The sequence below is a fragment of the Geospiza fortis genome, unplaced genomic scaffold, assembly GCF_000277835.1.
Source record: "Geospiza fortis unplaced genomic scaffold, GeoFor_1.0 scaffold7, whole genome shotgun sequence".
NCBI lineage: Eukaryota > Metazoa > Chordata > Aves > Passeriformes > Thraupidae > Geospiza > Geospiza fortis.
In genome coordinates, this window is record NW_005054344.1 from 5,090,326 (window position 1) to 5,102,801 (window position 12,476).

Consider the following 12,476-nt stretch of genomic DNA (forward strand, 5'->3'; position numbering starts at 1 on the left):
GTGAATGCTGTTTACATCAGGGCAGTCAGGACATGGAATTCCAAGCACAATCAGACTGTTGACTATCCCAAAGCTCCTAGCTGGAAGATGTGTGCTCTCTATCACATCTACTGCAATGTCTTAGAGTGAGGCAATATGGCTTGCCTTTAAAGAGAGATTGAAAAATTCTATTGATACATCATAAATATCCAATCACCATTCAAGAGTGAACATTTTTTCCCTGTTGCAGGCAATCCCATTTTCTAAGCAGAGGAATTTAATGTACTAAGGAGCTAGAATATTATGTGCTGGTTTGACTGCTGGGAAAATGCCTTTCCTCCTCTCTGCCTCCCAGTTCTTCAAAAAGTTTTGAAGCTGCAAGGGTTTCAGTTTCACTAAACTCTCTTAAAAACTTCAATATCTTTTGCTTATATTTGAATAACAGCTTTTAACCACTGTCTAAGAGGGTTTTACAAACCCTGAATATCTTTGCTCTTATATCGAAATATAATATCTATGTTAGCTATTATCTCTAAAGCCTAACAACAGGAAACAGTTTTCAAAATGCTACAGGAAACCCTGAAAAAGGGAATTGGTGTGTGTGTGTGTGGGGGGTGGATTCACCCCCATCTTCAGGGCCAGCCAGCCTGTGGAATTGAAATCATAAAAGATTCCCAGAAAGGGCATCCCCCATGTGAAGTTTTGTCCTTGCTTTTGGCAAATGGACATTTGAACTTCTCCCTGCAGCATGGTAGTTTTATTTCGTTTACTTATGTTTCACTTTAGTTTAGCAAACAAAAACCAATGGCTTATTTCTTATCTGAAAAAATGTTTTATCAAAACATGTATGAAACCTCTCAGTCTGCTACTTAGCCTTGCTTGTTCCTTTCTACTCTATTAAAATTTTAATTCAATTGTTTCTCCTGTTAGAAGAAATCAAGTAAGTAAAGAATGAAGTGTCACAGAGGTCACTCACCTATGGTGTAACTAGGCTAAATTTAGATCATACTCCCTATTTTAAGAGTAAAATAAGTAAACTTTAGTTTAATGGTTTAGATATGTTTGTGCTTCTTGTTAAAAGCACCTTGTCACTTCTGCAGAAACAGACACAACTTCACTGGTTATTGGAAACAATGTTTACTTCCATGCACTTTAAGTCTGCTTTGTACAATTACTTTCTGGACTGACTCCCAAAGAATCAGAAGAGAGTTCAGAGAGTGAGACTTCACTAATCTCAGCCTTGGCTCATGGATGATGGACTGCAGGATGTAGGTCTTTGGATGATTCTCATGCTGTATCTCAGACTGCTCTGCAGCATTTCTGGTCTACATTGCTTTCCTAGATAGGACCAACTTTTTTCTTTTGCATTTCTAAATTGTGGACTTTTACTATTTCCTTTTAAAGAACTGTCACCTTGGGTGATATGCAATATAAATTTTATATTGAATATTAGAAGATACTAACATATGCAACCTCTACTTGCCAAAATTATTTAACATTTTCAGGGAAAATTAATTTGGGCAGGGTGAAAAAATTGCGAGGGAATTCAGGTTTTCTACTGATGTTATTAGAGGATAAACATACACAAACATACCTATGTATAGACACACGGAGAGTTTTTAATGCTTCTTTACATGACAGTTAAAAATTTAATCTACTTCAGTATTGGTCAAGGACCATTTGAGGACCATTTGGATGAATTCATACAAAAATCAATTGGAATTCCTACAGATCTGGCTATCCACTTACAATGACACTAGTAGGAGACAAATGCAAGCCTTGGTCTGTTGAATGTAAACCACTATTACAAAAAAAATAGGAGTATGAACAAGTGAAGCAGAAGCCTGAACTGTACCTCTCAGCAGTGCTGCTCTGCCCTCTGCAGACTGGATTGCATAATCACATATTAACCCTGATCACGTACTTCTAACTCAACAGAAAAAGAAGTTATCAAAGTGAATGAAACACCCATGAACATCACTGTGATACTGCAAGCCCTAAATAAGTCAGGAGTACTCCTGAGGCAGTGACTGGTTTCTGAGTATCCTCACTATGTCCACACTGCCAATTAAGTTGGGGAAATAATTATTGCCTGAATAGCACCCATGCCCGGAATCCAAATTCAGAATGAGGTACAGGAAGTATTTACGTTTGTTACTCTAATGTAAGCCACACGGCATTTCTGGATGGTGGAGAAACAAGTTCCAACTTCCACATGCGGAGCAACTCCTCCCTGGTACTAAGAAGGGTTTCCTACAGCAAGACCTGGGACATGTGGACCACAGCAAATGCCTGACTGATACACCAGGCTACCAGCACCCCACTCTGCAAGTTGTTTAGCTATCTGCCACCCTTGCACAGCACCTGCCTCCACCTTTTATCCTCAGTAAACATCCAAGCAATCTGGCAAATGCATTCACCTTTATGACTGCTCTATAATTTCATGTGCTCTCCTTGTGTTAGCTAGTAAAGAATGTTAAAGTTTCTTTAATTCTCCTCTCTTTGCTGCATCCCCACTGATGTGAGAAAACACACACAACAGTACTTACTGCTTCTTAGGAGCTGGACAATGCTTTTGAATTAAGGCCATGTCATAACACTTCTGACAAAAACCATCATTTTTATAAGGCTTCTCTTGGATAGGAACAGTACACTGGAACTCACACAACACACAATTCAGATTAGTTCCAATTTTTCATTTTATTAAGTGCTGACATTTGAAAAACTTTTTCATAGCACACAAGCCAAACCCTAGGCATCAGATGTAGCCCTCACAAATGAGCAGCACCTGATGTTCCCTTACTCCACCTGCCTGCAGTTATCAGGTGTCACACCACAGACAGAATGTCAGGTCTTTTGAAAAAAGAGCCTGGCAGGAAGAAAAATTTGTGTACACAGCTCCCAACATAGCACTTCTTGTATTGTGTGACTACCACATGTGCTGGTTACATGACCCAAAGACTCACATGTCAGGAAACAAGAGAAGTGGCAGTCTTTCAGCAAGTGGCAGCATTTGCAGAATATCTTCAGTACAAAACTAAAATAAGTGTTTGGACAAAAAAAATCTATATTTGATATAACACAGTGCAGAGCTTGCAATATGTAATGTTACTATGGCAGGTAATTCTTAATAATGACTCTTCTGAGTTTATTCACCCTCCATAGTTTGTAGGTAAAACAAGTGAAAGGTAAGTCAGAGCAGCATATTAAATTTGATGGAATCTCATTTTGTCATCCTTCATTGCTTTTGTTTTTTTGAGGGATCTGTTGCAGACTAATGGGACAGGCTAGAAAATTTCCAAGCATATCAATAAGCAAAATAAAAGTCTTAAATTTTCATCTTGCCCATTTCACAAATGGAAATGGTGTTATTATTCCAAAGCAAAAAACTGGAGGAAAACAGTAGTCATGTTTATACTTAGCAACACTGTTCTCCAGTACTTCCATTTGACAACAGCTGAACTGCATTCTTAAACAGAATTCTTTACATATTCTTAAACAGAATTCTCTACATAATCCCTGCTATCTCAGATAACTGACACAGAAGTATCACTTAGGGTCTGGGCTACATCTTGAGGACCTTGCACAATCTGACAATACCTTCATCAAATGAACATTCAAGCTCTAGTTTTACCTTTCTTTATATTCTTTTCATCTGAGGACTTTGGAGTAGTTTGTAACATGTAAACGAAGAAAGCAAAGGAAACAAAAACAAATCTTAATACTGCTCCTCCTTCCAACAAAATAATTGTACCAAATGATGCAGCAATTATTCTCAAATCTACAAATATGATAAATTCTGAAAAGCTGTACCAGAAGTACTATTCGGTACCTGTTTACTACTTCCTTTGGACAAAAAGCTGTCATATCCCACCACTCTGACCAAGGCCAGAAACAAGTTAATTACACTTGAATAAACTTGATTATTTCAGGGGAGTGTTCAAGGTACAGGAGACATGCTCCCTTTCCTAGTCACATTAAGACTTGGTCTCATGAACTGAGATGGGAATTAGGATTTCCCCCATTTTTGGCTCACAGCCCAGCTTGTTTCTACACTGTAGCACAAATTCTAGTACAATTCTAGTCAAAACACCCTGTGGAACTACTTGGTCACGAGTTTCAAATAGCCTTGGAACAGAAAAGCCAAGGCACCTCAGCACTTTTTGAAATGCATTCTTCGAGAAGAATGCAAAGCAGGTTTCTTCTTCCCCAGAGCTTGTTACCTACCTCTAGGTTCTTCTCCTGTTCTTAGCACTGATGTTCTCCAGGCATGAAAGTTGCTTGGGCCCACCTGAAGAACACCCAGGAACACTCACTGTGTACAGCCCAGGGCTGCATCTTCACAAAGGACAGAAAGGCAAGCAGAGCTCTTTTAGGAGCTGACTGAGCAGTAGTCAACTGGTCTCTGGTCCTGAAACTGCAGTTTTGGACTCTAGCAGTTGAAACTTCAGCCTGAAATGCTAAATTCACTGAAAACAATACATGACCCTAACTATGTCTACACCATCATGCCAAGTAGTACCTCTCCAAAGCCAAGTCACCTCTGACTCTCCAGCAAGGCTGCATGGGCACTGGAAGGAGCAGTCTGGAGCACTGAGAAAGCACTGCCAGACTTCCCAGGCACACTGCTGGGCTCTGCAGGCTCTAAAACAAGCACCCATGGAAGGACACGGTAAGCAGGGTGCAGAGTGAATGATGCCTCTGATCACTACTGAGATCTGCTCTTCCAGAGGGTGACAGACACAGGAATCACCTCTGTAAGACCATACAGTTGTTTTGGAAAGGCTCAGAAACAGAACAAATATACAGATTAGAACCATGAGCAAAACTTCAGAGAAAGGGAAATGGCTCTGTACCGCTAGAATTGCCCAAAGTAAGGAATTCTGAATTTATCTGTACAGATACACATACTGCACAGCAAAAACACAGACAGACCTCCCACACTGAGACACTTTTCAGTGTAGTAAATGACAGGACTGGTTATTCCTTCCTCCCTCTCCCCCTGCATGAAACTCAAATCTATCTTCTGTGTTATTTATACATAATGAAAAGGAAAAGCTCATGAACTATAGTGGCTGATTGTAAGCAAGACAACTCACCAAGTAATGTTACTGAGGGGAGTGTGTTGAAACAGGACAGTTGCACTATCTGAATGCAAAAATTTTTCAAGACAAGCTGAAGTGAAACGTAAGTGAAACTGAAAAAAAATCTGAACTTGAACATCAGTGGGGGTATATATTTTCTCTCTCTTAAAAGCTTGAGCCTTTTTCCATTGAAAATACTGATAAAAGAGTAACATACACTTCAGAATCTCTTTAAAATTGCTTATTTAAAAATTGCACATTTAATAACTGCACAATAATTTTTTCATCTCTTGTGCAGTGAGGGCTGAAGAGAAGTTCAAGAAATTCATTGTGGTAGAAGTCCTTAGTCAGCAGAAAATGCTCTGAAGAAAGCAGTAGGAACTGGAAGAAAATATTCAGCATCTGCAGTTTTGGCTACTGGTGGGTAAAAGTAAGTAAAGTTTTGGGGTGTGCTGGAACCTTTAAGATGAGAGCTGATCCCATAGTAATTTTTTTAAGAGATAAACAACCACTTGCTCATTAACAACTATCAGCAAAGCAGAAGCGCAGGATTCATTTCTGTGCAGAAGTTCATATGCTTGTGTGCCATGGTTGTTTCCCAACCCATCATTTTGAGTCCAGGATTCCGCAGACATGGGAAAAAAGGCTCTCTGCTAGATGTGAGGAAGAGTCTCAAGATGCTTTGCCCATGCCCAGGTCTGTTATTTCCCTTTCTTTTCTTTAACACTACTGAGTATGAACTTTAACCTCATTTAGCTTCCAGAAAGCCTCCAAGTTGGTCATTTCTCTTAATAATTCAACTCCCCACAGTGCTTGCAAGACAGTTAAATTAAAAAAAAAAGTTTTCAGGTTGAAATCTGGGTGTTACAATCTATTTCTAGATCTAAGTATTCAATTTTCCATCTGTTCTCAGAGAACTGCATAGGAAACAAATGATTTTAAAAGCCGTTTCCACACAAGTAGGTATCCTACACAAGAAGACTTCATTCTCCATGTTTACCACAAACCCAGCGAAGCTGCTGCTCTGTTTGAAGGTCAGTTAATTCATCAATGGATCTCCAGCTGCACTGACAAGCATATGCACGTGCTCCTTTCTTCTTTATCATCTTCGCTCTTAGCTTACTGAGCTCAGGCATGTTATTCCTGCCAAAGAAGTAAATTCATCTTAGGATCATGCTGGGTTGTTTTGATTTTTTTTTTTTTAAACAAAAAATATTCATGAGGCCATTTCAAATCAGAAGACATCTTGACAATTCTGAGTACTGCTGTCATGGATTAATTTAGGGATATATTTGAATTCTGTTTTGAACACTACTTTCCTGAGAGCAGTCTCGGTGTGTAATTTCTGTGTTCTCAGATAAACTACAGACTGATGTTTTTGTAAACAACATTATCTGTTGGGTTTAGAGATTTCCAGTCAGCCTCCAGAGAAAGAATTGCGAAGAAAACCAAGCAGAGCTAATTCTTGTGTTAAAAAATTACCCAAAAATGTGTTTATCTTATCAAACTTACTGTAAAAATTGATATGCATAATGGGTAAAATGATAGAGTTAAATTTTTCACCAGGAACTGCTACTCAAGGTGATTGCTAAAGTGACTGAAATGACCATAAAAGAATAGAATGTACACCAAACCAGAAATAATTTCTGTGCAGCCATTAATCATAACAAATGAAAAACCAGCATGCTATGACAAGAACAAGTTGTTTCAAAAAAACCAAGTGAAATTGTAGCATTTTAGCTATCTCTGCTCTTATGACCTCCTCCTGGCCACTGGACACTGGATTGCTCAAAACCAACATCAACAAGCCCAATTAAATAAAGAAAACTCAAAACAAGTATCAAGGGAAGAATTTTTAGAAAAAGAGATCAGGCATCTATTAATGGAAGGAAAATGTTTAACCTTAAAGTTTGCTTTCTAAAATTCAGGTTTGTCAAAATTAACAGCTAAATCTCTTGCTACAGATTACAGATTTTAATCAATGTTACAGGTATCTGATACTAATGATGCTCACGTGATTTTCTTCTTTTGTTTCATTTATTAATTTGAAGATCTGAGAAGCAAAATAATTTTGACTTTGGGTAAATAAAAGAATCCCACTTTAGTTTAAACCTTTTCCACTACCAAACTAATCTTAGGAAGACTAGTGCAGCATGGTATTTTTAAAACTGCTTTAAATAATGGGAAAAATAATGATATTCAATAAGAAATACAAATTTTGAGACTGGACGAAAAATACTGGAATAACCAAAGAGGTAACACAGGAAAAATAATGGAAAAGGAGCTGGTATCTCCATTAATGTTCTTCTCTGACTGTCACATCACTCTCCAAGCACATAGTCTGAACACATCCACCTCTTCCATCAGTTACCAGGCTCACACAGAGGCTGTACTAAAATAAGAGGAATCCAAATCTGATGTCTACTAGGAACATGCCTACTACACTATCTTTCAATAAGTCTTGGCATAAGCTTTAGAGAAACAGGAAATAAGAACTCACTTTAAAGTCTTCAAAAACTATTTAAAGAATTAAAAACACCACAATACAAGCAGAAAACAAAAATCCACCTCTCCATTTAACCAACCTTTGCTTCAATAAAGAAATCTGTTAAGAAATAAAGCTATTTGATTTTCACTGAACATGACAGTACACCTGATAGTGGAAAAAAGAACATCTGCCTTGAAACCATCACAGTCTGTCTGAGTGCAGGTGAGGTGCAAAGCACATGCTGAACAGCCTGTATTCATGTTGCTGACATTGTAGATACCCTGCACTGGTTGCCAGAGTCCAACCCATCACATGGATTACCTACTTATTTCAGCAATAAGCTGGCCTTTTCATCCATGAAACTTGAATTATTTTTAAAAGCAGAGGGAGAGTAATGGGAGAAGAGATAGAAATGGATGAAAACAGATTTTGGGAGATGCTGATTCCCCCTCCCCACAGACTGTCCCACCTGACCCCAAACAGGTAGCAAGCATGCTTCTCTTTAGGTGACACAGCAGTGCTAAGGGCTTTTCATCTTTCCAGTTCTTATTGAGCCCTAAAGCATGGCAGCACAACACTAATACCCACCCCAGACACACCTGAAAAAAAGATAATCACAGGACTGATCCCAGACGTAGTCATTGAAAAGTGACACACGGAAGTCACAAGCAGTGCAACGCAGCTGATCACACGCTCTGGACAAAGAAGAACAATTAGAGAAGCTGACTGATACAATATACATCCACCATAAATGGGTCAAAGTACAGCACTCAGAAACACTAGAAGCAATGTCACCTAATCTTAATGCCTTTACATCTCTGGCATGTTCAGAATTATGGTATGTGATTTAATTATATGTTCATGTATTATTTTTACAGGTTCCTATCCTCACTGAACATATAAAATAAACTGATATTCATTTGATGTATTCTCCTTAGTCATCATCACTGATAAAACACCTGGACAGCATACAAATATGTGTTGAGTGCACAATTACTTACTACAAAAAATGCCACATGGAAATGCAGTAGTGTTCTAAGGGATGTTGTGGATAAATCATCAAAGTATCTCTTCTGCTAAATTCAGCTGCAATTGCAAAGTACCGTGACCATTTTCAGTTCAGGCTCTGGGAGATTTCAACCAGCCCAACCACTGATTACAGTCATGTACTTGGCATCACACAGAAAGATAAAGAGAGGCAGGGAAAATAACGCAGCAGCCATTTCCTTAACTACTTGTTACTGATTTTTGGTTTCATGTCTCATTTGCAAGTATTTTTCACCACTTCAAACAAACAAAAGGTCAGGCGGTCAACAACAGAGGACTGGAAGGGACCAGCTGATTTCAAGTGCAGTTACAGGCAGCTGCTTCCTGCCTGTAACTGCACTGTAAGGCTGTCCTGCCCAGTTCAAATGCAGAATTTTGTACCACCACAGAAACACAGCTGTGAATAAAAATAATGATAAAGCAAGTAGCACATATTTTTCAGGTTTCCTACCTTTTTGAAATATTTGTTCCTATCCCAGATGGTGAAAGGCTTCCACCCAGGTACACTGGACAGCATCTATATGGATTCATTAAAAAATATTAAATAGGTTGGAGAAAGCAGTGTAATATTTCTCCTAGTTTAACAGCATGGTATTTATAAAAAAAAAAAAATAAGAAAAGCATCCAAAGGCTTGTAAACTACAGAATTTTAAAATTTCTATTATCAAAGTATTCAAAGATAAACTCTACAAAAAATACTCTCTATGCTGAATATACAAAGATCTACAATGCTGCATTTGATAAATGTATATGTCCATAAGGCAAAGGAAGATGTTGTTCAATAGCTTAAATAATTAATAAATTTATAATTATTATTTTGACCACATGAAAACACATTAACATAATTCTTTGAAATTACCTGCTTATCTTTGTTTTTTCTTTAAAAATACTGTCTCTCTTCTCAGTGTCTTTCTTAAGAAATGTCAAAACAGATTAAACAGGAGCAGTATTGTCGGCCTGATAAGAAGTCATAATCAAGCAATGTCCAACAAGCCAGAACATTTTTCACCTACCTTTTCCCATGTGCCTGTACAACAACACTATTTCTTTCAGCTGTGAGACTTGCAGAATTTGACTTCAATTTCTGTTTAAAAACAACCAAAGAATAAAATGCAGCATTACAGCAAAGTCACAATATTCTGTTTTACTTAATAAGCAGGAGCCAGAAAATCTCAGTCACAGAAGAAGGGGACTAGGACTTTGGGAATTTTCTTGTTCAAGTTTGTGAGGCTCTGAAGTAACAGGTAAATGAGGAACAAGGGTTCTCTTCCCACGCTGAATTTCCAGCTCTGGCTGAAGGAATTCCACACCACATGATCACTAAGACTTTACAATCAAGACTTAGTATTTCATGCCCTTCTTTTACTAATTTTGCTTTTAATACCAGTTATAATTTGGAACCCTCTTCCTAGATGTTTTTTAGCTTTCGTTTCATTAAAACCCATCAAGAACTTAGATATTAAAAAAAAAATAGAGTCTTTGAAAGGTTTCTTATTTGCTGCACACAGAAGAGTTTATTTGAATTCTAGAATATGAGAACTCTAGATCCTAAATGGGAAGTTCTAGGGATATAAAATGATAAAATTATACAAATTTACTGGCATAATTCTCTCTTCTTCAGATGTATAGAAGAATTTTTGGTTGGTTCAGATTTAGCCACTGTAAAAAATCAAAGACAAACAAAACAAAACCAATGTCACTCGTGAAAATAAGGGAATCTGCAGGAGGCTATGAAGTGTAAGTAACACCATTTTCTACTGCTGATACCCAAATAAATATCTATTTTCAATGTCTTCTATTATTATAACTGTCTTGAGAATGTAAATTTGCAGCTTCATCTCCACCTCCTGCTGTGAAGTGAGAAGACATTTGCAGAGAATACAAAATGGGGAGCAGTGGTTGGTGTATCAGATGACTGAGCTGCCATTAAGAGGGACCTCAAATGACTTCCAGAAATGGGGTGAAAAGAATCTCTTCAAGTTCAGCTAAGGTGAAATGCAAACTCTCGCCCCAGGGGAGGAATAATCCTTATGCACAGAATACCATGTGGGCTGACCAGCAGAAAGCAGCTTTGCAGAGAGGGCTGTGGGAAATTCAGTCAATATCAAGCTGACCATGAGCCAGCAACGCGTCCTTGCAGACAGAGGGCCAACAGTATCTTGGGATGCATCACGAGGGGTGCTGCCAGCATGTCCAGGGAGCTGATCCTTCCTCTCTACTCAGCACTGATGAGACAGAATCAAGAATCATTTCAGCTGGAAGGGACCTTCCCCTGCTCAAAATAGGGTCAGTTTCTGCAGCTTGCCAAGGACTGTGTCCAGCTGCATTTTGAACACCTCCACAGACCAAGACTCCACAACCTCTCTGTGAAGATTGTCCCTGTGTTTAACCACCCTCACAGTAAGAAAAGTGTTTTCTTGTGTACTGATGGTATTTTGTATGTTTCAGTGTATGCCCATTGCCTCTTGTCCTGTCACTGGGCATTATGGAGGAGAGTCTGGCCCCTCCTTTACTACACCCACAGCTATTTACACACATTGACAGGATCTCCCTGGAACCTTCTCTTCTCCAGACTGAACAGTCCCAGCTCTCTCAGCTGCTCCTCATATGACAGGCATTTCAGTCCCTTAAACATCTCCATGGGCCTTTGCTGGAGGTTCTCCAGTAGCTCCATCTCTCTCCTGTATTTGAGAGACCAGGACAGGTCACATTACTCCAGACAGGACTTTAGAGACATGTCTGGAGCACTATGTCCCATACAAAAGAGGCATGGACATAATGGAGTGGGCCCAGGAAAGGACCATGAAGGTTATTAACCTTCTGACAACCAGGTATCAGCTAAGAGAGTTGGAATTGTTTAGCCTGGAGAAAACAATGGTCAGGAGAGCCTTATGAAGGTACGTCAGGGAGAAATAAAGAAGATGTAGCCAGACTCCTCTCAGTGGGATCACCGACAGGAGAGGCAATGGGTGCAAACTGAAGTACAAGAATTTCCACTCAAACATACAAAAAATCTTTACGACTTGTGAGGGTGGTCAAACACTGGAACAGGCTACTTAGAGAGGCTGCAGTCTACATCCTCAGGGATAACTGAAAGCCATTTGGACACAGCCCTGGGCAACTGGCTCTAGGTAGTCCTGCTTAAGCAGGTGGTTGGACCAGATGATCTCCAGAGGTCTCTCTCCTAACTGTGACCATTCTGTGATTCTGAGCATTGACACTGTGCTCTATTCTGAACTAGCATGTCCTTTAATTTCCTGTTATTGCATAGGTAAGTACATCTCTCCTGTTCCTCACTACAGGACTATTGCATTTTCCTTTTTATTTTCCAAGTTTATTCCACAGTTTGTTTTCATTCATGTTTTGCTTTAAAAGTTTTACCTTATGGTGCTTTTACTTCCCTTGTTGAATCTGACTTGTTCTGAATTTCTGCAAACCCCTACTCACCGGAGGTGTTTTGGTAAAGCTGCTGTCATTACAGATTTCATCAATAATGTCATCTAGATCTTCTTCACTGCTGCCAGCACTCATTAACACTTTAGCTGATCTGAAAAATAAATAAATCAGCCTTCATTTTTGTAGCAAGACTACAGCAATTCTAAGAACTGTGAGTTAAAAAACATAAACAGTTACAGCCTTTTTCCCCTAATATTTTTGTAGTATCTCAGGTAAGCCATCCAAATCATGACTGAACAGATGTAAACTGCAGGATAACACCTTTCAGTCACTGTTGAGGTGTCCCATGATAGGTCTTATTTTTGATTGCTTCTTTTATTTCCAGCCACTCCCAACTGTGAATAAAACCATGACAGTATAACCCGTGCTGCACTTACTGGGCAATTAACTGGACAACCCTGATTTTTCACATTTAGCTTCAG

General features: G+C 38.9%; 1 protein-coding gene across 1 annotated transcript; it reads right to left on the reverse strand.

Annotated features, from left to right (window-relative positions):
• Positions 1–2,660: 2,660 nt before the first annotated feature.
• Positions 2,661–12,142, reverse strand: CUNH8orf37 (chromosome unknown C8orf37 homolog). Its single transcript, XM_014307799.2, has 5 exons — positions 12,046–12,142; positions 9,612–9,682; positions 9,050–9,115; positions 8,151–8,246; positions 2,661–6,206 (listed from the first exon to the last, which is right to left on the reverse strand). The coding sequence occupies exons 1-5, from the start codon at positions 12,127–12,129 to the stop codon at positions 6,047–6,049; spliced, it is 477 nt and encodes a 158-aa protein (XP_014163274.1). The 5' UTR covers positions 12,130–12,142; the 3' UTR covers positions 2,661–6,046.
• Positions 12,143–12,476: the final 334 nt, after the last annotated feature.